The 26540-nt window shown below is 37.8% G+C and overlaps 1 protein-coding gene across 2 annotated transcripts in view; it reads left to right on the forward strand.

The window, feature by feature from the left end:
- ARL8B (ADP ribosylation factor like GTPase 8B) overlaps positions 1 to 24953 on the forward strand; it is a 49030-nt gene extending 24077 nt beyond the window's left edge. Inside the window, exons 1-7 of one of the 2 annotated variants that reach the window (XM_042930024.1) lie at positions 2489 to 2779; positions 11216 to 11296; positions 12223 to 12296; positions 12706 to 12799; positions 16326 to 16393; positions 16988 to 17058; positions 22840 to 24953. In XM_042930024.1, the coding sequence (XP_042785958.1) occupies positions 2747 to 2779; positions 11216 to 11296; positions 12223 to 12296; positions 12706 to 12799; positions 16326 to 16393; positions 16988 to 17058; positions 22840 to 22889 (471 nt within the window). In that variant the 5' untranslated portion in view covers positions 2489 to 2746 and the 3' untranslated portion in view covers positions 22890 to 24953. Of the gene's footprint in view, positions 1 to 2488; positions 2780 to 11215; positions 11297 to 12222; positions 12297 to 12705; positions 12800 to 16325; positions 16394 to 16987; positions 17059 to 22839 lie in introns of those variants that run through there. The other variant, XM_042930023.1, reaches the window with a different exon arrangement.
- The last annotated feature ends 1587 nt before the right edge of the window (positions 24954 to 26540 follow it).

Raw genomic sequence — 26540 nt, forward strand, 5'->3', positions numbered from 1 at the left:
GCATTTGGGTGGTTCTAGGAATCCTCCTTTTGATTTAGTAATAGCAGCCTATTTTGAGATTTGAAGGAAACTTTTTGTAATTTCTTTTTGAACAGCTATACATGGACACACAGAAGGGCACATGCAGCAGAAAATAGAGGTCTTCTTCTCATTCTGTTTCTTAAATACCCATTTTTTTTCCCAGAAAGAGGGAAAGAAACTTTTAAATATAGAAAATCACTTTCTTTATGAAAAGTATTCAAGTTAGAAAAGTAAAAATAAAAAAAAGTAGTTGAAACGTCTAGAGACCAACAAGTAGAATATATCAAGGCCTGAAAATGTGACTGTATGCTAATTTTCCCTACTCATGCTTTTGACTTTAGAACCTGCTTTAGCCCATGTGAAGATTAGTAGTCTTTTTATATAAAGACACAGGTGTTATTAAAGATTTATGGTGGACCCTTGATGTTTGTGGGAAATAAATCCAGACATATTAGTGACTTGACAAGTTAGCAGAAACTATATTTGCTAAAGGTCTCCAGCACTGATTTCTTTTGGGGTCCATTTTCACATTATTACTGTGTCGTGATAATTTCTGAGTATCTGAGTGAAAATAAACCATGGTATATGGTCTTTCAGGGTTTGACTAGGGATGTTCATTAGCAAATCGTTTTACAGACAAGCAAGTTGAGTTTTTCTTCAGTAGTTCTTTGGATATAGATTTATAAAACCTTTATTAAAGTACTTTTAATGAAAGGTGTAGTGAATGTAGGAAATAGTCATTACAGACCTTTTGAAATGAATTTTCTTCAAGAATGGAGGTTAGCAGAGATGAGAGTTTTCAGGCTCCTAATTGAAATTGTGGGTTTGAGAACATTTTAATCCTCAAGAGTTATCTTTATAAAGGAGATTGCTGCAGAGTAGCTCTACTGGTATTAGCAGGCAGTAAGGATTAATTAGTTGTTTAAAATGAGTTGAATTGGAATGACAGTCAGGCATTTAATTAGTAGTAACAGAGTTCCCTATGCCATTATGCTTTTAAAAAGTTCTTATTTGGAGAATTTTCATCTGTTAAATTTAGTTTTCATAGCCTAATATCAAAGAAAACATAATGTCTTTCGCTGAGTTTTAATGTTACCACCCAAAAAGAGCTATTTTAAAATCCATTTTTCTCCTCTTTGGGGTGTTCTATGTATCCTACTACGTAAAACCTACCAACAGTTCACTTGAAAAGTAAGCTAGCCACCTCCAGTCCCCACAAGGCAAACCTGATTGCTTGCCAAATTAACATAATTTAACAACATTAATAACAAAACAAAACAAAAGTACACTGGCAATTTTAACACTAAAACCCAGAGACTTGCTTTCCTAGACCCTTAGATTCAGGAGTGGTCTTCAGCTGAGAAGTATGTCAAGAGTGTCTCTGCTGGCAGGCAATGCTTGAGTGGTTTGTGAGGACGAGGACAGCAGTTAAGAGTTAAATATTGTATCTTAAGGGTTGGAGTGGGTCTTTTTGCCTCAGATGAAAGGAATGCACTTGTTATTAAAGGCCTGCTCTTTGGGAGCGGGAACTCCTATCTACAGTAGCTTTGGGAACTCAGGAAAGAAGAAAAGCAAAAGGAAGGGAGTGGTAAACACTTGAAGTAATGAAGAAGTGAACTAGCTATAGGTATTTAAGTGGCAGTAAGGAGAGAGGTAGAACCTTTGCATTCTGAGTAAGAGGGTTGTTCAAAGTTGTATGTATCTATATATAATCTAAAGTGATATAGCTGGGACTGGAATTTAGATTTCCTTACTGATACTCAAGTAGCACAGTAGTTAGGTTATCTGCAGAAGCTGCCGATTTAAAATGATCTTTAGATGTTTAAATGTCACTGTTTCAGAGAGGCCTTTCTAGATACCCAGTCACCTCATACTGTCTCCTTTGTTTTAAATGGTCTATATTCATTGTGTGGTATTTTTTAGGTTTCCTAGTTTCTTTTCCTTCCTTCTGTTGTTTGAATAAGTGAGTAAATAAACAAATGAGTAAAAACACAGGCAAAGTAGCTTTGTGGGTTTATAGGACAATAGAGGAAAGGTGAACAGTATAGGTGTTTGTGAGTCAGTACAACACACAGTCATTGTCTTTGTATGCTGTTGATGATTGGATCATGTGTGAAATAGGCTTTTATTTTTATTTTAATTTTTTTTTAATGTTTATTTTTTGACAGAGAGAGAGAGAGAGAGAGAGAGAGATCAAGACAGAGTGTGGGCAAGGAAGGGGCAGAGAGAGAGATGGAGACACAGAATCTGAAGCAGGCTCCAGGCTCTGAACTGTCAGCCCAGACAGAGCCCAACACAGGGCTCGAACTCACAGACTGCGAGATCATGACCTGAGCCGAAGTCGGGTGCTTAACTGACTAAGCCACCCAAGTGCCCCTATTTTTATTTTATTTTGAAAGTTTTATTTATTTAAGTAATCTCTCCACCCTACGTGGGACTCAAGCTTGTTGCTTAACTATATTTTAAGAAGCTTGTGAATAAAACACAACATCATAAACATTAGAGGTAGAACTGAATTTGGACCTACTCTTGCAATTCCCTCTTCTTCTAGATAAGATAGCTTCACTCCAAAGGTAAAATGACTTGCATGTAGTTAGTAAGTAGCATAACTGGTAATAAGATTCCCTGGCTTAGAGGATAGTCTTCTTTTTACTATTTTATTTTGCCTCAATCTGTTTTGTTCAACCAAATTCCAGGAATATTGCCTTGAGACTTTGGCTTATGGATGACTACAGTTGCATCCATCATCACAGAATCAGTGAGTGCTACTTGTATCCTTCTTATTAAGTGCTAAGAACAGTGCTTGGTGTTATTTAAGTGTTAAATTTAAGTAAATAGAATGATACACTGTTAAGTAGTATATTTTTTAAGCATTGATTTGCTTCCTAAATTGCCAGTCTTATTTTAGTGGCATAGAAATAAGTATTCCCAGTTATCTAGAAAACAGTTGCTGAGTAGTTTATTCATTAAGCACAAGCTTTGAAAAGTGAGGAGTAAGATTTGACACTTGGAAAGAAGTAGAAAATGCTTCCAAATCTATAAAGTAGTTACACCACAAAATCCATGCATCACAGTTATTATTTATTACTTATTTAAACATTTATTAAACATATTTCTGTGTTCAAGACATTTGGGATTAAAAACTTAAAAGACTTTGGACTTCAAGCTGTATTACAAAGCTGTAATCATCAAGACAGTATGGTACTGGCACAAAAACAGACACTGAGATGAATTGAACAGAATAGAGAACCCAGAAATGGACCTACAAACGTATGGCCAGCTAATCTTTGACAAAGCAGAAAAGAATATTCAATGGAATAAAGACAGTCTCTTCAGCAAGTGGTGCTGGGAAAACTGGACAGCGACATGCAGAAAAATGAACCTGGACCACTTTCTTACACCATACACAAAAATAAACTCACATTGGATGAAAGACCTCAATGTAAGACAGGAAGCCATCAAAATCTTTGAGGAGAAAGCAGGCAAAATCCTCATTGAGCTCAGCTGCAGCAGCTTCTTCCTCATCAGGTCTCCAGAGGCAAGGGAAACAAAAGCAAAGATGAACTATTGGGACCTCATCAAAATAAAAAAGCTTCTGCACAACAAAGGAAACAGTCAGCAAAACTAAAAGGCAACCGCTGGAAAAGGAGGAGATATTTACAAGTGCCATATCAGATAAAGGGTTAGTATCCAAAATCTATAAAGAGCTTATTCAACTCAACACCCAAAAAACAATCCAGTGAAGAAATGGGGGACACTTCTCTCAAGAAGACATCCAGATGGCTAACAGACACATGAAAAAGTGCTCAACATCACTCATCATCAGGGAAATACAAATGAAAACCTCAATGAGGTACCACCTCACACCTATCAGAATGGCTAACATTAACAAGTCAGGCAACAACAGATGTTGGCGAGGATGCAGAGAATTTCTTTTGCACTGCTGGTGGGAATGCACACTGGTCCAGCCACTCTGGAAAAACAGTATGGAGGTTCCTCAAAACGTTAAAAATAGAACTACCCTGTGACCCAGCAATTGCATGACTAGGTATTTATCCAAGGGATACAGGTGTGCTGTTTGGAAGGGACACATGCACCCCAATGTTGATAGCAGCGCTCTCGGCGATAGCCCAAGTATGGAAAGAGCCCAAATGTCCATTGATGGATGAATGGATAAAGAAGATGTGGTGTGTGTGTGTGTGTGTGTGTGTGTGTATACACATGTACATACAATGGAGTATTAACTCAGCAATCAAAAACAAGGGAATCTTGCCATTTGCAACTACATAGATGGAACTAGAGGGTATCATGCTAAGGGAAATTAGAGAAAGACAAATATCATATGACTTCACTCATTTGAGGACTTTAAGATACAAAACAGATGAACTTAAGGGAAGGGAAGCAAAAATAATATAAAAACGGGGACAACATATAAGAGACTCCTAAATATGGAGAACAAACAGAGGGTTACTGGAGGGGTTGTGGGAGGGGGGATGGGCTAAATGGGTAAGGGGCATTAAGGAATCCACTGCTGAAATCATTGTTGCACTATATGCTAACTAACTTGGATGTAAATTTAAAAAATAAAAGAAAAAATTCAAAAGACTTGGGGCACCTGGGTGGCTCAGTCGGTTAAGTGTCCAATTTCAGCTCAGGTCATGATGTCATGGTTCGTGGGTTTGAGCCCTGCATCGGACTCTGTGCTGACAGCTCAGAGCTTAGAGCTTGCTTACTTCAGGTGCTGTTTCTCTCTCTCTGCTCCTTCCCAACTCGAGCTCTGTCTCTAGCTCTCAAAAATAAACATTTAAAAAAAAATTAAAAAAAAAAATTCAAAAGACTTGATGACCTAATTTGCAGCCGTTGCAGGTTAGCAACTGAATTTGAAAAAAGTTATTGTTAGCTTCTGCCACCATTGAGAAGTATTGGTGAGGAAAGAGCTGAAGAAACGTCCAAGAAAGTTTAGGGGCACCACCCCAGTATACTGCAGACCACCCCCTCCATCATTTTATCTTGAAGTGGGTGCTATAATTGATGTTCATAATCATTAAATTTTATTGCCAGAAGGGCCCTTACAGGTTATCTAACTTAGTTGTCTTGTTTTACATTTGGAAAGTGACCTTCAAATACCAAGAACACATTAAATCATGTTCCATATATTGTATGTGAGAAGTTAGCCAACTATGTGTGCATTTTAGAAAGCTTTCTATGCAAGCTAGTTTAAAAGTTTTGGTATTTAAAAAGTTTAGCTACCATTTCTGGCTGCTTCATTATATAGCACATCTTTTTCCTAATGATACCAAACAAATGAGGCATTATCTCACATAGATCTCACTTCAGACATTAATTAAAGGTTATTACAATACATATAATTACAGTGGAAATCTTTAAGAAAAACAGAATCACCCACTATTGCTATGTGACCTTGGGATTTATTTCCTTTTCTATAAAATGATACTGGTAATTGCCTCTTAACAGCAATGAGTTTTAAAGTTGTGGTAAAATACTCAAAACAGAAAATTTACCATCGTAACCCTTCTTAAGTGTACAGTTAGCTCAGTAGGTATTAAGTACATTCACCTTGTTGTGTAACCGTCACCAGCATCCATGTATAGAACTTTTTTTTTATCTTTCCAAACTGAAATTCCATACTCACTAAGCAATAACTCTCTATTTCCTCCTTCTCCCTAGCCTTTGGCAAACACCATTCTACTTTCTGTCTTTGCGAATTTAACTATTCTAGGTTCCTAAGTAGAGTCATATAATATTTGTCTTTTTGTATCTAGCTTATTTCACAGTATAATATCTTCAATGTCATCTGTGTTTTAACAGGAATAAGGTTTTTAAGGCAGAGTAACATTACATTGTAGGAATAGACCACATTTTGTTTATTCATTCATTTGCCAGTGGCACTTGGGTTTCTTCCATCTTTTGGCTCTTATGGATAATACTGCTGTGAACGTGGGTATACAGATACAATTTTGAGTCTCTACTTTCAGTGCTTTTTGGTATATAACCAGAAGTGGAATTCCTGGATCATGTGGTAATTCTATTTCAAAAATTTTCAGGAATTATTATACTGGTTTTCATAGTAGCTGTACCATGTTATGTTCCTGCAGCAGCGCACCAGGATATGGCTCCATATGCTCCCTGCAGTTTGTTGTTTTGTTTTTTGATAATAGCCATCTTAATGGGTTTGGGGTGGTATCTTCATGGTTTTGATTTGTATTTCCCTAATAATTAGTGATGTTGAGCATCTTTTCTGTCCTTATTAGCTATTTGTGTATTTCCTTTGGAGAAATGTCTTTTCAAGTTCTTTGCCCATTAAAACAAATTTTTGGTTAAGATTTTTTAAGAGCAGTTTTAGGTTTACAACATAATTGAGGAGGGGACGGTATAGAGATTTCCTGTATACCTCTTGCCCCTACACTTACAGCTTTACCTGTTATCAACATCCCACACCAGAGTGGTACATTTATTACAATTGATGCATTTACACTGGCACATCATGATCACCCAAGGTCCGTAGCTTTACATTATTTTTCACTCTTTGCGTTGTACATTCTGTAGGTTTGGACAAATGTGTAATGACATGTATCCATCATTATGGTATCATGCAGAGTATTTTTACTGTCTGAAAATCCTCTGTGCTCTGCCTATTCATTTCTTCCCCACCCCCCAACTCCTGTTAACCACTGATCTTACTGTTTCCATAGTTGTGCCTTTTTCAGAATATTTTTGGAGTCATATTTTTAGTCATTTTGTTGGAATCATATAGAGTATGCAGTCCTCCCAGATAGAGTCTTTCATTTAGATATGTTTTTAATATTCCTCCATGTCTTTTTGTGGCTTGTTAGCTCGTTTATTTTTAGTTTTGAATAATACTCCATTTCTTGGATATGCCACAGTCTATTTATATACTTAACTGGAGGACATCTTGGTTGCCTCCAGTTTTTAGCAGTTATGCGTAAAGATGCTGTACGCATTAATGTGCAGATTTTTGTGTGGACTTCAGTTTTAAACTTCTTTGGATAAATACGAAGGAGAATGATTGCTGGATTGGAGAGTATATTGAGAGTATATTTGGTTTTGTAAGAAACTACCCACCGTGGCTGTACCATTTTGCATTCCTTCTTGCTTCCACCGTGGCTGTACCATTTTGTATTCCTACCAGTAATGAATGAGAGTTCCTTTTGCTCCACATCCGTAGCAGCATTTGGTGTTGTCAGTGTACAGATTTTGGCCACTCATTGATAAGCATATAGTGGTATCTCATTGTTTTAGTTTGCATTTCGCTGATGACGTATGATTGCAGCATCTTTTTGTATGCTTATATGTCATCTTTGTATCTTCTTTGGTGATGTATCTGTTAGGGTCAGTGGCTCATTTTTTAAATATTTTTTTAATGTTTATTTATGTATTTTGGGGGGGGGGGTGGGCAGAGAGAAGAAAGGAGAGAGAATCCCAAGCAGGTTCCGCAGTATCAGCACAGAGACTGACGTGGGGCTTGAACTCACAAACCATGAGATCATGGCTGAAATCAAGAGTGGGATGTTGATACACCCACGTGCCCCATGTGGCTCATTTTTAATTGGATTGTTTCTTTTCATATTGTTGAGGTTTTAGAAAAGTTCTTTGTATATTTTAGATAACAGTCCTTTATTGGATGTATCTGTTACAAATATTTTCTCCTGCTCTCTGCCTGTTTACTAACTCTAATTCTAACTCTTGTTCACAGGACAGATTTTAATTTTAATGAAGTCCAGCTTATTGTTGCTATCATGGATAGTGCCTTTGGTGTTGCCTTTGTTCCTTTTTAAATCAGTTTATATTTTTGTTGTTGCATCAAGACTAGTTTTGATGTATGTAGTTTTGATGTCATGACTTGACTTTATCATATTAGTCATATGTGAAACTTCTGAGAATTATGTCTAATATAAATGAAAGTAGTGATTGTGGTTAACATTTTTTCTTTCATTTTTTAAATTATCATTTAGTTAAAAATTTTTTTAAGTTTATTTTTGAGAGAGACAGAGACAGAGACAGCATGCGAGCAAGGGAGGAGCAGAGAGAGAGGGAGACACAGAATCTGAAGCAGGCTTCAGGCTCTGAGCTGTCAGCACAGAGTTGATGTGGGGCTCGAACTCACAAACCGTGGGATCATGCCCTGAGCAGAAGATGCTTAACCAACTGAGCCACCCAAGTGCCTCAACATCTTTTTTTTCTGAAATCAGCCTAAATTCCACTGAACGGGATGGGGGAGTGAGGTATAACTTTGGAGTTATGTAGAGGATATTAATTTATAAAATTGGAATTCATTGTGTTCGGGGCTTGTAGACTGTTTTAGAATCATGTGTGGCTAGCATAAGGTCACAACAAACAATTGGCCAGTGTTAGGACCTTGAAAATAGTCCTATTTGTTTAACCATTCCTATCTTGAGAGATTTCATAATCCTGGGCTGTTTACCTAAAAAGTAAGAGTTAGGTCAACTGAGAGATTAATATTGGGTAAATAAAATATATAAATAGATAAAATTAGTATTAACTGTGACTCATTTGATGTACTTAGTAATTGCAGTCAAGGTAAAGAATACGACAAGAAGCGTGAAAGAGCTGGTAGGAGAATTATGATACTTTCCTGAGGATTTAAAAGATTTGAATGTTTGAGTGGACAAACCATGTGCCTGGAGATGGAGAGATTTGATAGTTAAATATTGTGAATTGATATAGAGCAATCCTTCTCAGATTAGATACAGTTAATATAATTCCATTCAGTATTTTAACTGAAATATGAATTTCTAAAGTTTATTTGGAATGTGAGCAGTGAACCATTCCAAATTCTTGATCTTCTATGTAGTGTAATACATTGCACAAGCTACAGTAATTCATCTAATCCTAATTTAGGATAAACAGACTAATGGAAAAGAATTGAGGACTCAGAAATAGAACTGTCTCTGTATGGCATTTGGCAAATCACTTCAAATTAGTTAAGAATGGGTGGATTTTTTTTTTTTTTTTTTTTTTTTTAGGTAGGCTTTGTGCCCAGCGTGGAGCCCAGTGCAGGGCTTGAATTCACAACCCTGAGATCAAGACCTGAACTGAGATCACGAGTTGGACTCTTTAAAAAAAAAACAAACAAACAAAAAAAGTTTTAATATTTATTTTTGAGACAGAGACAGAGCATGAGTGAGGGAGGAGAAGAGAGAGAGGGAGACACAGAATCTGAAGCAGGTTCCAGCCTCTAAGCTGTCAGCACAGAGCCTGATGCACGGCTTGAACTCATGAACTGCGAGGTCATGACCTGGGCCGAAGTCAGATGCTTAACTGACTGAGTCACCCAGGCGCCTCAAGAGTTGGACCCTTAACCTACTGAGCCACCGAGGTACCCCAGGAATGCATGCATTTTTAAATGAGGAGTGAGATGATTGAAAAAAGGAGCTTTTTTTGCACTGTATAATCAAATTCCAGATGGGTGAACATTTTAAATGTAAAAAAGTCATTCAGTAGCAGAATGTATGGATAAATTGTTGTCTATTACTATAGTGGAATACTCTACAGCAATGAGAATGAACAAACTGCAGGCAGCATAATGTTGAAAGAAATACAAAATATTATGTCGTAAGAGTTTATTAAATATGAAGTCCTGGAACAGTAAAAACTACTCTGTAGTGTTAGGAGTCAGAACAGGATTAACTTTTGGGTGAAGAGTAGGAAATAGTGATTCAGAAGGGGCAAGATAAGGACTTTGAGGTTCTGGAAATGTTATGTTTTTTTGATGTGGATAATTGTCTTTAATCCAGTTGTTCATTGTGATTATTTATTGGTCTTCATACTTACGATTTGTGTACTTCTTTGTATGTATATGTAGAAAAAAAAGAGCTATAAAATTAAAAAAAAAGAAAAAGTCATTCAAATACTATTAGAAGATATTTCAGTTTTATGACAAGAAGGTCATAAACCAAAAAGAGAACAGAATTGATTACATAAAAGGAAAACCTATAAAGTGACAAAATAATTTGGGATGCCTGGGTGCCTCAGTTGGTTGAGCATCCAACTCTTGATTTCGGCTCAGGTCATGATTCCAGGGTTATGGGATTGAGCCCCACATTGGGGTCTGTGCTGAGTGTGGAGCCTGCTTAAGATTCTCTTTCTCCCTCTGCCCCACTTCCCTGCTCATGTCCTCTCTCTCTCTCTGTCTCTCTCAAAAAATAACTAACTAAATGAAGTAAGTAAGTAAGTAAGTAAGTAAATAAATAAATAAATAAATAAATAAAATCATCTCTTTAAAAGAAATGGCAAAATATTTTATAAGCCTTGTTACAAGACAAACCTGGAAAAGCTATTCAGCCATGAATTGTAATAGTTATTGTCAAAATAATTTAAATGCTAAAAATGGAAAACTTTGAAGTTTTACTTCTGATTTCCTACTTTGTGTGTTAACATTTATGTACAGGTGGGGAAGTTAATAAATGTTTCTTCATAGTTGTATAATAATTCTTTTTTAAATTTAAGGAAATATGTAAAATATTTTTATTATTTTTTAAATATTTATTTATTTTTGAGAGAGAGAGAGAGAATCTTAAGCAGGCTCCATTCTGTCAGTGCAGAGCTCAACTTGGGGCTTGATCCCATGAACTGTGAACTCACAACTTGAGCCAAAATCAAGAGTTGGATGCTTAACTGACTTAGCCACCAAGGTGCTCCCAAAATATCTTTTTTTAAACGGGGGAAATGTGTTTGTATGAACAAAATGTATCTCTTCAAGAATTAGGGTATAAAGCTTGTTTTCTTTTTTTTTTTAAGTATTTTTTTTAAATTTTGTAATGTATGTTTATTTTTGAGAGAGAGACAGAGAGAGAGAGAGAGAGAGAGAACGTGAGCAGGGGAGGGGCAGACCGAGAAGAAGACATAGAATTTGGAGCCAGTTCCAGGCTGTGAGCTGTCAGCACAGAGCCCGATGCAGGGCTCAAACTCACAGACTGCGAGATCGTGACCTGAGCCGAAGTCGGAGGCTTAACTGACTGAGCTACCCAGGTGCCCCTAAAGCGTGTTTTCTTAAGACATTATTACCACCACTAAAAAATTAGTTAAATACTAAAATGGTTACAGAAGCATTGTTGATGCCTGAAGCTTATACCATGTTATGAATCTTAATAAATATTGATTAATCTAACTTGAGATGTTTTCTTTCATTCAGTCAGGTCAATTCAGTGAAGATATGATACCCACAGTGGGCTTCAACATGAGGAAGGTAACTAAAGGTAACGTCACAATAAAGGTATGTTATCTTGCCATACTTGACTTAAATTGTTAGCATACATAGCTAGAAATCTTTGTTTCTTTGTTTTTTACATGCTTATTTGTATTTCTTAACTCATGAATGGGTAAGTTTCAAAAGAATGTAAATCAACTGTTTTGTTTTGTTTTTTTCTTTTTCTAATAGATCAAAATGTGTAAGTTGAAATGGTTAAGTGCCATAAAAAAAAAATTAAACATGGTTTGGAAGAATAATGTTTAGGGTCTAAATGTTTCTAGGAAATAAAAACCCCATCTTTGAGATCCCTAGTTTGGGATGTAAATAAAAATAAAAATCCCATGTTTGGGATGTAGTGTTACATTATTTCATGGGTAGTATTTTATATTGAAAGATAATTTATTATTTATAATATTGGTAATTTAGTATTATATTTGTGGTATATATGTGGTAACCTAGTTTTCTCTTTCTTTGTTACTAAGCCCTAAAATTAAAACTATAAAATTGGAAAGTTTATAAAACTATAAACATAATTTTTTTACAAAATGTTTATTTATTTTGAGAGAGAGAGAGAGAGCGTGAGGGTGCATGAGCAGGGGGAGGGGCCGAGAGAGAGAGGGAGAATCCTGAGCAGGCTTTGTGCTGTCAGCATGGAGTCTGATGTGGGGCTCAATCCCACGAACTGTAACATCATGACCTGAGCTGGAATCAATGGTCAGACACTTAACTGACGGAGCCACCCAGGCACCCTTGAACATAAAGTTTAGAATGGCCCCAAGAACTTCTAGATTAAGAGCTTGTTTTATTAGCTCAAGTTTTTCAGGAGTAGTTTGGCTCTAACGTTGTGGAAGTAAGCACACCTGCCTAATCTTTCTCCGCCTCTTGTAATTTTTTCCTTCCGTGTATTACTTGAAATATCTTTCTTAAGAATTGTCTTTCTTGGTTTAAAGATTTGGGACATAGGAGGACAACCCCGATTCCGGAGCATGTGGGAACGGTACTGCAGAGGAGTCAATGCCATTGTGTAAGCACTTTTTACAAACGTCAATTTAGGTTTCCAGGAAGAAAAGTTGTTTTTAATACTTCAAAGGCTCAATTTTTATTTCACACAATAACTTCCTCAGATATTTTCTTAGTGTAATTCCATTAATATGAAACTTGAAAAAATGAATCGTAAATGAGAGTTTTATTTATGTCTTTTGTTTATGCAGTTAAGAGCTAAGGGATATAAATGTTTTACTGCCATGTTTTAGCACCTAAGAATAGTCTATTTAAAAGTATTTTTGGGTACTGAGCTTCTCTTTATGTAGGCCTTTATTTTGATTAACAGTTTCAATAGTGTAAATCTTAAAATTAAAAACCTTTATTCCTAATTGTGATCATCAGAGAGTTTGGAGAAGACATATTCAAACTGCTTTTTTTTTTTTTTTAAGTTACATGATAGATGCTGCAGATCGTGAAAAGATAGAAGCCTCTCGAAATGAGCTACATAATCTTCTAGATAAACCACAGTTACAAGGAATTCCAGTAAGTATGGAGTTTTTGGTATATTATATGATTATAATATATTATTAGAAGTATAATTCTTTGATTATGTTATGTTCAAAACCAGTAAAATGTCTTCTGTCTTAAAGTCTTGAAAGGCTTATACTTATTGAATATGAGTCATATACTGGGCACTGTGCTATTTATTTATTTCTTAAACTATATGCAGTAGGAGCAGTGCTCAGTCCTGGGGATACAGTAATGAACAGAAGTGAATAGAATCATGCTCTCTGCCATCATGGGGCTTGTGGTTTAGTAGGAAAGGTGGATGCGATGAAATCATTTGAATAGTACAGCTCTGATAAGTGCTGCAAAGGAAAGGTACAAGGGGCCATGAAAGTTGTAAGTTAGAGGAGAGATTTGATCTAGTTTGAGGGAAGAAAGAAGGATTCCCCGAGGAAGTGATGCTTGAGCTGAATTGTGAGGGATATGGAGGCATGTGAGGGTTGGTTGGGACGATTGGAGGAGAAGGGAGTTGTAGACAAAGAGAGCGCTTTTGGAAGGAGGAAGCAAGGCACTGAGAGGAGGCCAGTCTCTCTAGAACACATAGCAAAGTGAGAGGGTGGTGAGCTATGAGGCATCTAGGACACTAGAGGAGGCTGGGCTAGGCTGGGCTGGGCTGGACTGGACTGTGTGGGAGGCTGATGTAACATTTGAAATGATCAGATTTATTATTTAAGTCACTTTTATTTCAGTTTGAGAGTAGATTCAAGGGTCAAGAAGGACTATAAGGAGGACAGTTTTAGGAAGCTGTTGAAGTTGTACTGCAAATTATAGTACCATGAATTAGGGTGGTAGTAGACAAGATGGTGAGAAGGAAACAGGTATTAGGGATATTTAGGAACACTGTCCTCAGACTTGATAATGGGTTAAAAGAGGAAATGTAAAGAATAATTTCCTAGTTTTCTGGTTCGTGCATTTGTGCGGAGGGTGGTGCCTTTTGTTGAGCCAAGAATGCTGGAAAAGGACCAGGATTTAGCCTCATGACAATGAATGTCAAGTACTTGAGGTGTATTATCTCTGTGAATTCTCAGAACATAATGAGGTTCATGGTTATAACCATGCTTCATAAAAGTTGCTTCATAAAAGTTGTTACTTATTCAAGGTTACATGGCAACATTTGTATGTTGTGCAGCCAGGTTTTGAATCCATGTCTATCTGACTTCAAAGCCAATTCTGTATTTCCTGTTTGAAAACCTGGTTCTATATACCGTAAGGAAACATCAGCCTTAAAGTCATCACGAGTCTTCTTAGTTGCAAGCAAAAGAAAGCTGACTTAAGCAGAAAGGAATTCATTGAAAGGACATTGGGTAGCTCTGAGAAGGCAGCACATAAGCAGGCTCAGGAAATGGGCTGGAACAAGGAAGCTCAGCAGCTGCCAGATACCCAGACCCACACCACATAGTAAATCTGGTGACCACATGCAGGTTCTAAACACTGGACGTAATTTTTCTGGTTGGAAAGTCATCTAGGTGATTCTCTTTCCCTGTCAGAATGGGTTCTCCCTCCTGCTTTCTTGTGTAATTGGCTCTGCCTGGAAGGTTTTGGTCAATTCTAGATCTAGCAGAAAGGAAAGCTGGGGAAAAATGATCCACAGAAGCAAGAATCTCTGTTGGGAGGCAGATTCATACGGTAGGAGGAGGTTTCTTAAATGTAGTAAGAGGTCTAAAATGCTAGGCAACCTCCAAACTGACCACTGATAACAAATGACCGTGATGTTATTTTTAGAAACTCAGGCAGGTCCAGCTTGAGAACCTGGTGTGACTTAAATAAGAGTATAGAGAGGCATGGGAGTTGGGAAAGGGGAGACAGGCTGACCAAAGGTATTGAGGTTTGGCTCTTGGCACTCTGACTCCCTGTAGTGCATTCTCCTGTGAGCTCCTGGTGTCCCTGGCTTTCTGTCCTTTGTGCAGAGTCACAGTCTGGGGCCTAGGAGTACGATTGGTCAAAGTGTATGGAGTCAGCTGAGAGTATGCTGTATTAAGTGAAAGGATTAGGTATGACAAGGTAGACCTGGCATGTACTTTGTTGAGATACAGGTTTTTAGAAAACACTGACTTTAGAGTTTGGATATCATCAGGTATGTTACAGGTACTCATATTCTCGCTCTCTCTAAGGCAGAAAGGACATAGCTGAGAAAGATAGATTGGTAATTGGGAAGCCTGTTTCTGCTTTCCTTTCTTTTCAAAGTACATCTAGCAACCTGATGACAGCATTTATTGCTAGAGTTTAGAGCTGCTATATTTATCCTGAGCTCCAGACTTAACCATTGTCTTAGAATATTTATACGTGGTATTCTGTAGGATGGATCAGGAATTTTAAAAGCCTATTTATGTGTTTATATGATTAATGGCTAACAAAAAAATGGCTAAAAAATTGTTCCCCCGCTCTTGGTTGTGTTGGTAGACATTTATTTAGAAATAGCAGAATGCATACCGTAGACTCAGATTTTTTTTTTTTTTTTTTTTTGAGAAAGCATGAAAGCACAAGTTGGGGAGAGGGAGAGAGAGAATCTTAAACAGGCTTTACACCTAGCTTGTAGGCTGCCTTGGGGCTCAATCTCATGATTGTGAGGTCATAACCTGAGCCAAAATCGAGAGTTGGACACTTAACTGACCGAGCCACTCAGGAGCCCCTAGACTTAGAATATTTTATTTTTTATTTTAGAGAGAGACAGTGTGAGTGGGGGAGAGGGGTAGGGGGAGAGAGAAAATCTCAAGCAGGTTCCATGCTCAGCATGGAGCCCACTGTGGGGCTTGATCCTATGACCCTGGGATCATAACTTGAGCTGAAATCAAGAGCAGGACACTCAACCAACCGAGCTGCCCAAGTGTCCCTAGTCTTAGAATATTTTATTTTATTTTTATTTTTTAAAATATTATTTGTTTTTCAGAGAGTGCAAGTGGGGGAGGAGCAGAGAGAGGGGGACAGAGGATCTGAAGTGAGCTCTGTGCTGACAGGCTGACAGCAGAGAGCCCGATGTGGGGCTTGAACTCAGGAACCATGAGATCATGACCTGAGCTGAAGTTGGATGCTTAACCAACTGAACCATCCGGGTGCCCCTAGACTTAAAATATTTTAAATGTTTATTTCTTATTTTTGAGAGAGTGAGAGTACCAGTTGAAGAGGGGCAGAGAGAGAGAGGGACACCTCACTGGCAGCAAAGAGCCTGATGTGGGGCTCAAACCCCCGAACTGCAAGATCACAACCTGAGCTGAAGTTGGATGCTTAACCAACTGAGCCAGCCAGGTGCCCCAAGACTTAGAATATTTTAAATAGAATTTGGCAGCCACATGTTGGATTAAGGGCATCTGTGTGGGAGAAGTTAAAATGGATGCTAATTTGAATGACAGAGTGAATGAGATAGGCTACCACTTAACACAAATATGCCTTAATAGTATCGCATGTGGTACCATTCCAGTTTTCATGTCCACAGATATGACTATCATATGCTTCTGTGACCTTTTCTTACATAAAAGTTTATTGTTAATATCTTTCCTTTTTAAAGGTACTAGTACTCGGAAACAAGAGAGATCTTCCGAATGCCTTGGACGAAAAACAGCTAATTGAAAAAATGTATGTCTTAAGAAAGAATGATGGTGTTTTTAAAAAAGTTTGGTTCTCACTTACACTTTTTTTGCCCACTACTTTGTTTAGCATCATTATATTATTATTTAATTTTTAATTTTTATTTTTAGAGAGCACGTGAGACGGGGGAAGGGGCAGAGAGGATAGAGAGAGAGAATTCTAAGCAGGCTCCACACTCAGCACAGAGCCCGTCATGGGGCTCGATCCCATGACTCTAGAATCATGACCTGAGCTGAGATCAAGAGTGGGGCGCTCAACTGACTGAGCTACCCAGGCGCCCCTTAAGGATTTTATTTTAAAGTAATCTCTACACCCAACATGAGGCTCGAACTCACAACCCCAGGATCAAGAGTCGCATGCTCTTCTGACTGAGCCAGCCAGGCGCCGTTATTTAGTAATGCTTATTGCTATGTTTTTAGGTGAACATGGTAAATTTGGCCCACCAGAGAAGTGAATTTCTAAAATTTCAGTAGTGGTAAAATAATTTCTTCAGTATAAAAAGACCAGGAAATGGAACAAAGGGTGATAAGTATGATGGTTGTTTTAGGCACTGACTTATTCTCTTAATTCTGCTTCTTATAGGAACCTGTCTGCTATTCAGGATAGAGAAATTTGCTGCTATTCAATTTCTTGCAAAGAAAAGGATAATATAGGTAAGAAATGACTGTTGAAGAAATGGGTATTACTGGAAAGGTGTCTTAATGGTTTCTAGTGTTTATTTTCCCCATTTCTGTTTAATTGACTTCCCTTTTAGAGTACTGTTGTTTTTGCCTCAGGAAAAATAATAGACATTATATATTTTGACAGCAAATACACATCCTGAATGTGCTCTATGCTATTTAAAGAAGTGAAATAGACATGAAGTTAAACATTATGTGATATCAATTTATTGTATTAATTTTGGTCGAGCTAGTATCCAGCTGTGCTTTTTAACAATGATGTTTTTGAAATAAGACTTCACAAAAATTGGTCTGTTATTTGGTCTATAGGCACTGAAACAATTGTTCATTTATTGAACCAGTATATTACTGCAATATGTCAGTACTCTATTGGAGATATAAGCCAAAAGTACCCTTTATCTATTAAGTGTCTGTATAAATTTTCTAGAATTGCCATAGCAAATTACCACAACTTGAGCATCCAAACTCAAGGTGTCACAGGGCCCTGAAGGCTGCTGGGGAGTATCCTTCCTTGCCTTTTCTTAGTTTGTGATTGCCTGCAGTCTTTGACTTGGAGATGGCATAACTCCAGCTTCTGTCTCTGGCCTCACACAGCCTTCTCCTCTGTGTGTGTCTCTGTGTGTATTTTCTTTTCTTATAAAGACATATATCATTGGATTAGGGCCTACCTTAATCTAGTATGATCTCATCTTACATCTGCAAAGACTATTTCCAAATAAATTCTAAAGTTCTGGTAGGTGTGAATTTTTAGGGACTCTCTTCAATCTAGTACAGTGTCCTTAAAGAATACGTATATCTGGTTGGACTTTAGTTTCTTAACTAATTTATGAGAGATTATGTAATAAAAGTATATTGGAATGGGTAAAAAGAGTCAAAGGTAAAAAGGAAAGAGGACTGGAAGAGTTTGACAAGATAAATTACTATTCCAACCTGTTAGTTGCTTGCTTGAGTGAAAAGACCTCTAACAATGCAATAAAATATACTCAGTGGTAAAGTATAATCTTCATGAAAAAAGCTACTCATGCTAAGTCACATGGTTCTTGTCTGGACATGACCGGCTCAACCAAAGTATGAAAGGAGAGTTCAATGCATGCATCTTGAAGCGGCTGGGTAGGAGCCTAGGGATTTTTGTGGCACCTTCACTTTTCTGAGTTTTGGTGGTCACTGATGAAAAAGATCACTGTGTGGGTCAGTACAGAAAAATGAGGCTATCCATCATTGCTGCATAGTAGGCTACGGACAGCGTGTGCTTTGGAGTCACGCAGCCTCAGGCCAGAACACTTGGTCCTAAGTTACTTTCTGACAGGCCTTGGACAAAGCTCTTAACCTCCCTGATCTCCAGTTTTCACTCATCTATAAAATGGTGATAATGGCAGCAATTTCAAAACTCTCTTGTGAGAGGGAATGTGACAATGCATTACAACATTTGACATATGGTGGATGTCACATGGGGGTATTAGTTTTCTATTGCTGCTGTCAATTAGCATCCTCTCATGGTTCTCACTGAGCTAGAAATCAAGGACTAAAATGACAGGTTGTGCTCTTTCTGGAGACTCTAGGAGAGACTCCATTTTCTTGCCTTGTTTTCACCTTTTAGATCCTGCCTGCTTTCTTGGCTCATGGCTCCTTCCTCCATATTCAAAGCCAAAAACATTATCTCTCTCTGACCATTTTACCATAGTCACACCTCCAATTAAAAAAGAAAAAAAAAAAAAAAAAACACCGAAAACTTGTATTGGCACTTGTAAATAGTGCCAAAAAAGTGTGTTTAAAAGGTATTCTGAGATTTTTTTTCCTTTAGCCTTGTTCATTTTGTACTGGTTCTTACCATAGTTAACTTTTTTCCCAAGTCATTTCTAGTCTATCAAGTTTTTCCCCATACCTTCTCAAACATGCTCTGATGAGCTCAAATTGTTGATAGTTTTCTGGCTAATTCGGGCTTTCTTTCTCTTTTATTTTATTTTATCTTATTTTACTTTTTATTTTGAGGGTTTTCTTTCTTTTTTTTTTTTTTTTTTTTTTTGAGTTTATTTGAGACCGAGAGACAGCATGTGTACATGAGTGGGAGAGGGGCAGAGAGAGAAGGAGAGAGAGAATCCCAAGCAGGTCTGCGCTGTCAGCACAGAGCCTGACCCTAGGCTGAGTCTCGAGAACCATGCGTTCATGACCTGAACTGAAATCAAGAATCAGATGCTTAACCTACTAAACCATCTAGGTGCCCCATAAAGATTTTATTTTTATTAATACTATTTTTAAATGTTTATTTATTTTTGAGAGAGAGAGAGACAGACAGTGCAAGCAGGGGAGGGGCAGAGAGAGAGGGAAACAAAGAATCCGAAACAGGCTCCAGGCTTTGAGCTGTCAGCACAGAGCACGGATGCAGGGCTTGAACCCACAAACCGTGAGATCATGGCCCCAGCTGAAGTCGGACGCTTTACTGACTAAACCACCCAGGCACCCCAAGATTTTATTTTTAAATAATCTCTGCACCCAACATGGGGCTTGAACTTAACAACCCCAGGATCAAGAGTCCTATATTCCACTGACTGAGCCAGCCAGGCCTCCCTGAGCTTCCTTTAAAGAGCACCTAAAAGCAGTGTGAGCCTAATAAGTTGGTGATGGACACAAACTCTCCTCTATTAAATGGGTAGAATAAGTGATTTGTTATATTGTGAGCATTCAGATAATTTTCAGACTCTTCAAACACTTAGGGTTACATAGTTTATTAAAAAAAAATCCCCCCTCGTGTTAGGAGGAATTCTTGTTAAATTTTAAGTTGTGACGCTATGAGAGTATTTACTTATACAACAGTGTTCTCATCAAAGGATTTTTTTTCCCCAGGAGATGTTTGACAACGTCCAGAGACACTTGGTTGTCATAATGAGGAGTGTGATGCTGGCACATAGTGGGTAGAGACCAGAGATATTCTAAACATGCTACAGTCTCCACGGCTAAGAATCGACCAGCCTAAAATGTCAGCAGTAGTGGCAAGGCTGAAAAACACTGTTCTATACTAACCGTAATTTTTAGGGCATTGTGCTATTCTGTAAATCCATTTTACCACTTTGAATACTCTCTAGTATTTCATAAAATAGGAAAAAGAAGTTATTGAAAGGAGAAAAAAAACCCTTTATTTTATTACCTTAACAAACTAGCCAGATAGTTTCTTGAAAAAATCTTGGGAGCTCATTTAGGAAGGAAATGCTGGAGAGCTGATGAGAAAGAACTTTTGCTATTTGAGGCTGATCTTCCTAGTCTGTCATAGAGCTCCAGAGACACCAGTGTGTGATTGTAGAACTCCTGCTTCACTTTGTATTATCAAGCCCTAGGACATGGATCCACTCTACCTAGATTCAAATAAGCAGTTTGTAAATCAGAATTTGGAGCAAGAAATGCAGCTAATAGCGAATTAGATTAGACTTCTTGGATAATCAAGTCAGAACATCCTCCTTAATTTCAGCTTTTACAACATTTTAGAACCAAATTCATGAATTTACTAAATTGTTCCAAAGGTATCTCAGTGCACATGGATTGTATATTCTCCTTCCAGCTTCCTAATGTGGCATATGAAATACTTGAGTAAGGTATCCTCAGACCACACATAGAACAGATTACTTCTGGGAACATGATCTTTGCAAAGATGACTCATGTTTGTGGCCCTTTTTGTTATGGAAGATGACTTCTTTTTCTGAGTATCTTATTTCTTTTCTGCCTTTTTATCTAGTCTTAAGGATCCATCTGTCTTTAGGATATGACTTCTGTCCAGTGTCCACAAGTTTTAATTTTTTTAAGTGAATATCTTAAATATTTAAAACTAGGCATTTCACTTTCAGTTTTACCTTTCTTTCCATTCAGTTCTAATGAACATGGCTTTGCTCTTACTGCATACTGCTGTCCCCCTTTGAAAGCGTACAGTCTGGTTCAGCAATCAGGTTAAATCATTGTTTTCACAACTCTGAGCAGATCATGTTTGTTCAGATCTCAGCTCTAGGCTATTCTTTATATGTATGTGGAGTACAGTTTCTGTAACACACATTAGCTGGGAAACTGAATTTGCACTCAGCTCTCAGGCTTGGAGAATCGAATGCTCCTTTTGATTGATGCTCACATAGGGGTGACACATTTTAAAGAACTCAATGACAGTGACTCAGTGTTTGACTTAGCTGCTTTCTCTTGTCACTCAAAGTGCTTTTCTTAGCTAATTTCAGCTACTATAGCTTCACCTGCCACCTCTATTATGGTAGCTTACCAGTCTGCATCCCTTTCTGAGATCCATAGAGCTAAAACTACCTGCTGGACATCTCCATGCCTGTTATCTTCTTACATCTCAAACCTGATGTGCTTTATAGCTTAATTCTTTTTTTTTTTTTTTTTTAATGTTCATTTATTTTGAGAGAGCACAAGTGAGGGGACAGGCAGAGAGAGAGGGAGAGAGAATCCCAAGCAGGCTCTGTACTGTCAGTGCAGAGCCTGATGTGGGGCTCAATCTCATGAACCATGAGATCACGACCTGAGCCAAAATCAAGAGTCAGACGCTTAACCGACTGAGCCACCTGGACGCCCCTACAGCTAAATTCTTAATCTTTTAATTCTCAAGTCTGTTCTTTCTTTAGCCACTGTGTTTGTCAGCAGCTCCATGACATACACAACTCATTGAAGTCAGAATGTTCTTTCTCACCCACTACATATAGGCAGTCTGTTCTATTCTGTATGTTAGTCAATTCTGCATTTCCTTCTTCTATCCCTATAGCACTTGTTTGCTTCAGGCCTTCCTCCACTTCATATTCCTGCTGTGGTATTTGGCGTCTGTATTAGCAGCTTTCCAAGTTGTTCTCTGTTGCCATTGTTGAGCATGCTAAAATAAAGTAATATATGTTCTCTGCTTAAAATTCTGCAATAACTTCTAGTTGACTTGAGAATAAAACCCAAACTTAGCAGCACCTTAGAGTGAGATACAAGGATATCTGGCTCCCTCTTGTCTGTGGTTCTTTGTTGAGGACATTTTTGCTCCCAGGGGACATTTGGCAATATCTGAAGACATTATTGGCTGTCACAACTATGAGTGTGGAGGGGGAGTGATAATGGCATCTAGTGGTAGAGGTCATGGATACTGCAAAATGGTCTACCATGCACAAGAAAGGCCCTCTTCCCATCCCAGCATAGAATTACCCAGTCCAAAATGTCCAGAAGGTGAAGTGAGAACCCCTGCTGTAGCCTTAGCAACGAGTGGCAGCCCCTTCCCCCATCCCTGTGCTTCATCCACATCTTATCAAATATAACCCATCCAGATCTCCACAGTGTTCATGTCTTTGTTTATTCTTTTGCTTTTGTTGTTTCCTTTGCCTGGAATTCTGCCGGGCAACCCTCCTCCCAACCCCAAATGATTTCTTCTCTGTTTTCCAGCTTTGACACTAAAAACTCCCTGAGGGCAAAGAGGGTTTCTCCCATATCTTTGCATTCCTGGCACTTCATGTAATAGTACCTTGTCTTAAGGCAGTTAGTAAATTTTTGAGTGAATAAAAAGATGGCACAAGCTGTCCTGAGCACACAGACCTCATGAGTCTCTCATAATTCCTTAGACTGCCCTCTTGACGTTTTGGTAATGGAGAATAGTAGTATAGATGCAGAAAAGCAGAAGAGGGCAGCGCCAGCATGTATTTTGAATTAGCTGCATTTTAAATATTATCTCTCATGTTTAGTAGTTTCTTAACTTTGATATCTTAATGCCTTCAATTTTTTTCCCTCCATCTTTAGATATCACACTTCAGTGGCTTATTCAACATTCAAAGTCTAGAAGAAGCTGAAGCATCTCCTGAAGTCATCCAGTCCTTCCTGGCTATAATCCTAGAATTATTGTCCGTTCCTCTGAAGTACTTCCCAGAATACGGTCCTTCCTAAACCCAAGAAATTGCCTTTTTCAGAGTTTATTTCTCATGTGCACTGCTGAAGATGTGTATCCCTAATCCTTCATAAAGAATCAGCTAGAGTTGTCATGATAAAGTCAGCACACACAAAAAAAGCTTCTTATACATACTTGTCTTAAACAGTGTGTAGAGCTTTTTTTTAAAAAAAAAAAAAACAAAAAACAAAAAACAAAAAACCCCAAACACATGTGACCATCTTAAATCAAGACAATTGCATATATATGTTCTGGTCTTTCTGGGCCAGATTTTTATATTGGTTTTCAGTAAATGTCTATGATATTTCGTTATAGAGTCCATTAGCTTAATACTGATACTGACTTGATACAGCATGAAGTTTCTAGTGCCACACACAGTATTTAGAAAACCTTTAGCCTGACTCATGTGGGATAAAAACATAATGTTTACCTGTCTCACAAATGCATGTGAAATGTATAATTACACCTTAGGAATTTAAAAAATGGTCTGCAAAGAGTGAGCGAAGGCACCAGATCAGTGTTGTTAATTGGTTCTTTACACTGGTGAGATCGTATATGAGTTTAAAAAACATTCTGCTTTCTGAGAACTCTTCATCGCCAGATAGCAGTTGGGAATATGGGAGGAACTGAGGCATGCTGTTGTGTATCTGTCCAGATCATTACTTCTCTATTTTTTCTTCTTCTTTTTTTTTTTTTTTTTCTGGGTTCAACACACTTTTTTAAAGGGTTGGGAATCGAGGATTTTCTCAAAAGCTTTCATGAATTTAGAGCATTCCAGCCAATATAATAAAATGTGCTAAGAATGTCAGACTTTGTTCAAACACCTGTTTGTTCTTTCTTTCTCCAGTCATTAAATCAGTGCTGCTGCATGACACTCTAACTCTCGACTTTTTATATCCAGTCATAGACTTTCAGCACAATAGATACTTAGAAATAAAAATTCTTATTTTTCTCTCTTATTGATGTAAGGTTTGGCACTCTTTTGTCTGGTGCCATTAGACATCTCGATTATTGTGACAACTCTAGACCTGCCTGCTCTATCTAATGTAATCATGCGCAACGTCTACAGGTTGTTTAATAATCACCCGGGGAACTGAGGAGCTGATGCTGTGGATTGTTTGCTTCTATGATACGGAGATGTATACAAACTTAAAACGAACATGTTTCATAGTTTAGTGATGTCCATATACACAAAGGGACATATTACTACTGGTTCACTTGTAAATTGTTATTCACATAAACCACTGTAGTAGATAAAACTCTATGGTACACCCGCTTATGTGTTGCCTCACACTGTGTGTGATTTTGTTTCTTTTGTTAAGCAGCACTCATGTAGACAGTGCATTTCCAGACATGTTGAGCACTCAGAAGTGCAGTCAACAGTGAGTTCTTTTAATGAATACCAGTTTTAATTTATAGACTGCCATGGCCTTAACAATATTCTGTACAAAATACTGCACTGTGTTGCACAGATACTCCTTGTTTTCCTCCATTCGCATTTTTATGAGTAGAATCTCAGCTTTTAAAATTCTGTTCCTATTCTTTGAAGCATGTTGCATACTTCCCTGATGGGATGGATGGTTCTGTAAATGAAGGGAAATTTAAACTTGCTACTGTAGCTCAACACCATTAATGGTCACTGTGAACCATTACAGAGAATGTGGCAATTTGCTTGTGCCTAAAAGGAGGAATTGGAACTAGAAAGTGTGACTCTGTGGGGATCGCATAGGTTTGTTATTTGACCTATAGCTAAACCTTAAATGTGTTTGTGTGTCTGTTCATTGCTTTCAGCATTTCAAGACATCCAAACTCTACTACCAACATTTTCCTGTGCATTAACTTCTGCATGTGAAAACTTAACAGTTACTGAACTTTGTAAATACGTGAATTTTTTAATTTAGGTGATGCATTTTTTTGTCTGTTTACTGCTCTTCTCAGCTTTATTCAATAAACTTGCATTTTGAGGGTTGTATTGACCATTTTAACTGAAAATGTGCATCCTGATGGAAGGTGCTGACGTTTTTGGAAGGGGACAGAAAGAAAGTTATCGTGAGCAGGGTCCACAGACAATGTGCTGGAAATAAATCAGCTCATTTCTCAAAGAACTGGGTCTGTGGGCTAGTTAACATAGAAATAAACTTTTACAATATCCACAGAATTGATACTAGGATTTGGCGGGGGGAGGCAGGGTGGAGGAGATGCTGTTAGCTGTAAACTGTCATGATACACCAAATTTAAGACTTTCACAAGTGGCAAGAGCTAGTTAAGCATTTTATGATCTATTCTTTTTAAAAATCATAATGAAACTTTATTAATAAATTGAAGTTGCAAGGCATGCCTACTTACTGACTAGAGTTCCAGAATGAAAAGATTTTAAATATCAAACGTTATGGTTTTCCCTTAAAGGCACATGTTTAAAGTAAAGCCATTTGGTCTCCTTTCCTGTGTGTTATCTTTTGCACTATAAAAGTGAACATTTATCTCCTCAAAGTTACTGCAAAGATGGGATTTTTTATGTAGTTTTACTCAAGAAAAGTTCAGCCTGGCTTTTCCTCCTATATCCATACTGTTGTTCTGGATAGTCAAACCATGTTGGCCAATTGGGTGTGATTCAGCATTTCTAGGACAGAAATTTCGAGGATATCCAGATTCAGTTTTTGTAGGGGATTGGTGGAGAGATTGAGTTAGGCTGTTCACCTGCCCTCTTCTCACCACCCTCCTACCAAAGTGATTTCTGAAGGAGTGTGTGTGTCCCTGGGGCCAGTGGGTAGGGGTGCAGGGAGGATATAAGTTTAGCTTCCTGTATCCTTGATTTTCAAGTTGATACCTGCTTTCAAAAATTGAGACTTATAAAAATCTGTCCCTTTGATTCCGTCAAGTAAATTGGATGTATTGGGCTGTGGCTACTTTAGTATTCATTGTTTTGACTGAGGAATTAATTGCCTTGTGTAATTCTATCCATACAAGATCCAGTTACACTGAAATCCTGTTGATTTGGTAATTCCAACCTCTCAGGGTCTGGCAGATTGAAAACTGGAGTGGAAGTCTGAATTTACCATAGTCAGCATTATAATGTAACATCCAATTGGCCAAATACTTTAAAAATTCCATTGTGGGGAAACCAGCATGTTTAGTATTCAAGATGTTTTTTTCTCTTAAAAAACTTTAAATGTGCCCTCAACAACGTGCATGCCTGTGAACATACTTGAAAAGGAAGACCGTAAAGCAAACACTAGCCTTACCAACTTCCCTTCAGCTTGCACATCTACAAATGTGGGGGCCACTGCAGGTGTTTCCTGTTGATTAGTAAATAGCCTCCACACAATTTCTGTTTAAAACTCAGCTATTAATAAAAATGGGCGCTTTTGTAATTGCTGCCTCTTGAATGTTCTTAGGGAAACAGAAGCAAGTCATTGACATGATAGATGGCAATGGGAAGTTCTTTAAGCAACGGCAGTAGTCATTCATTATTTCATTTCATTAACAAGCTCTTTCTTCAGTAAGGTAATTCTGTTTTAAAACCGCAAGGCAGCTGGTATGCAAGGCAGCTGGTAAC

This window comes from Panthera leo, chromosome A2 (genome assembly GCF_018350215.1).
Source record: "Panthera leo isolate Ple1 chromosome A2, P.leo_Ple1_pat1.1, whole genome shotgun sequence".
Taxonomy (NCBI): Eukaryota; Metazoa; Chordata; class Mammalia; order Carnivora; family Felidae; genus Panthera; species Panthera leo.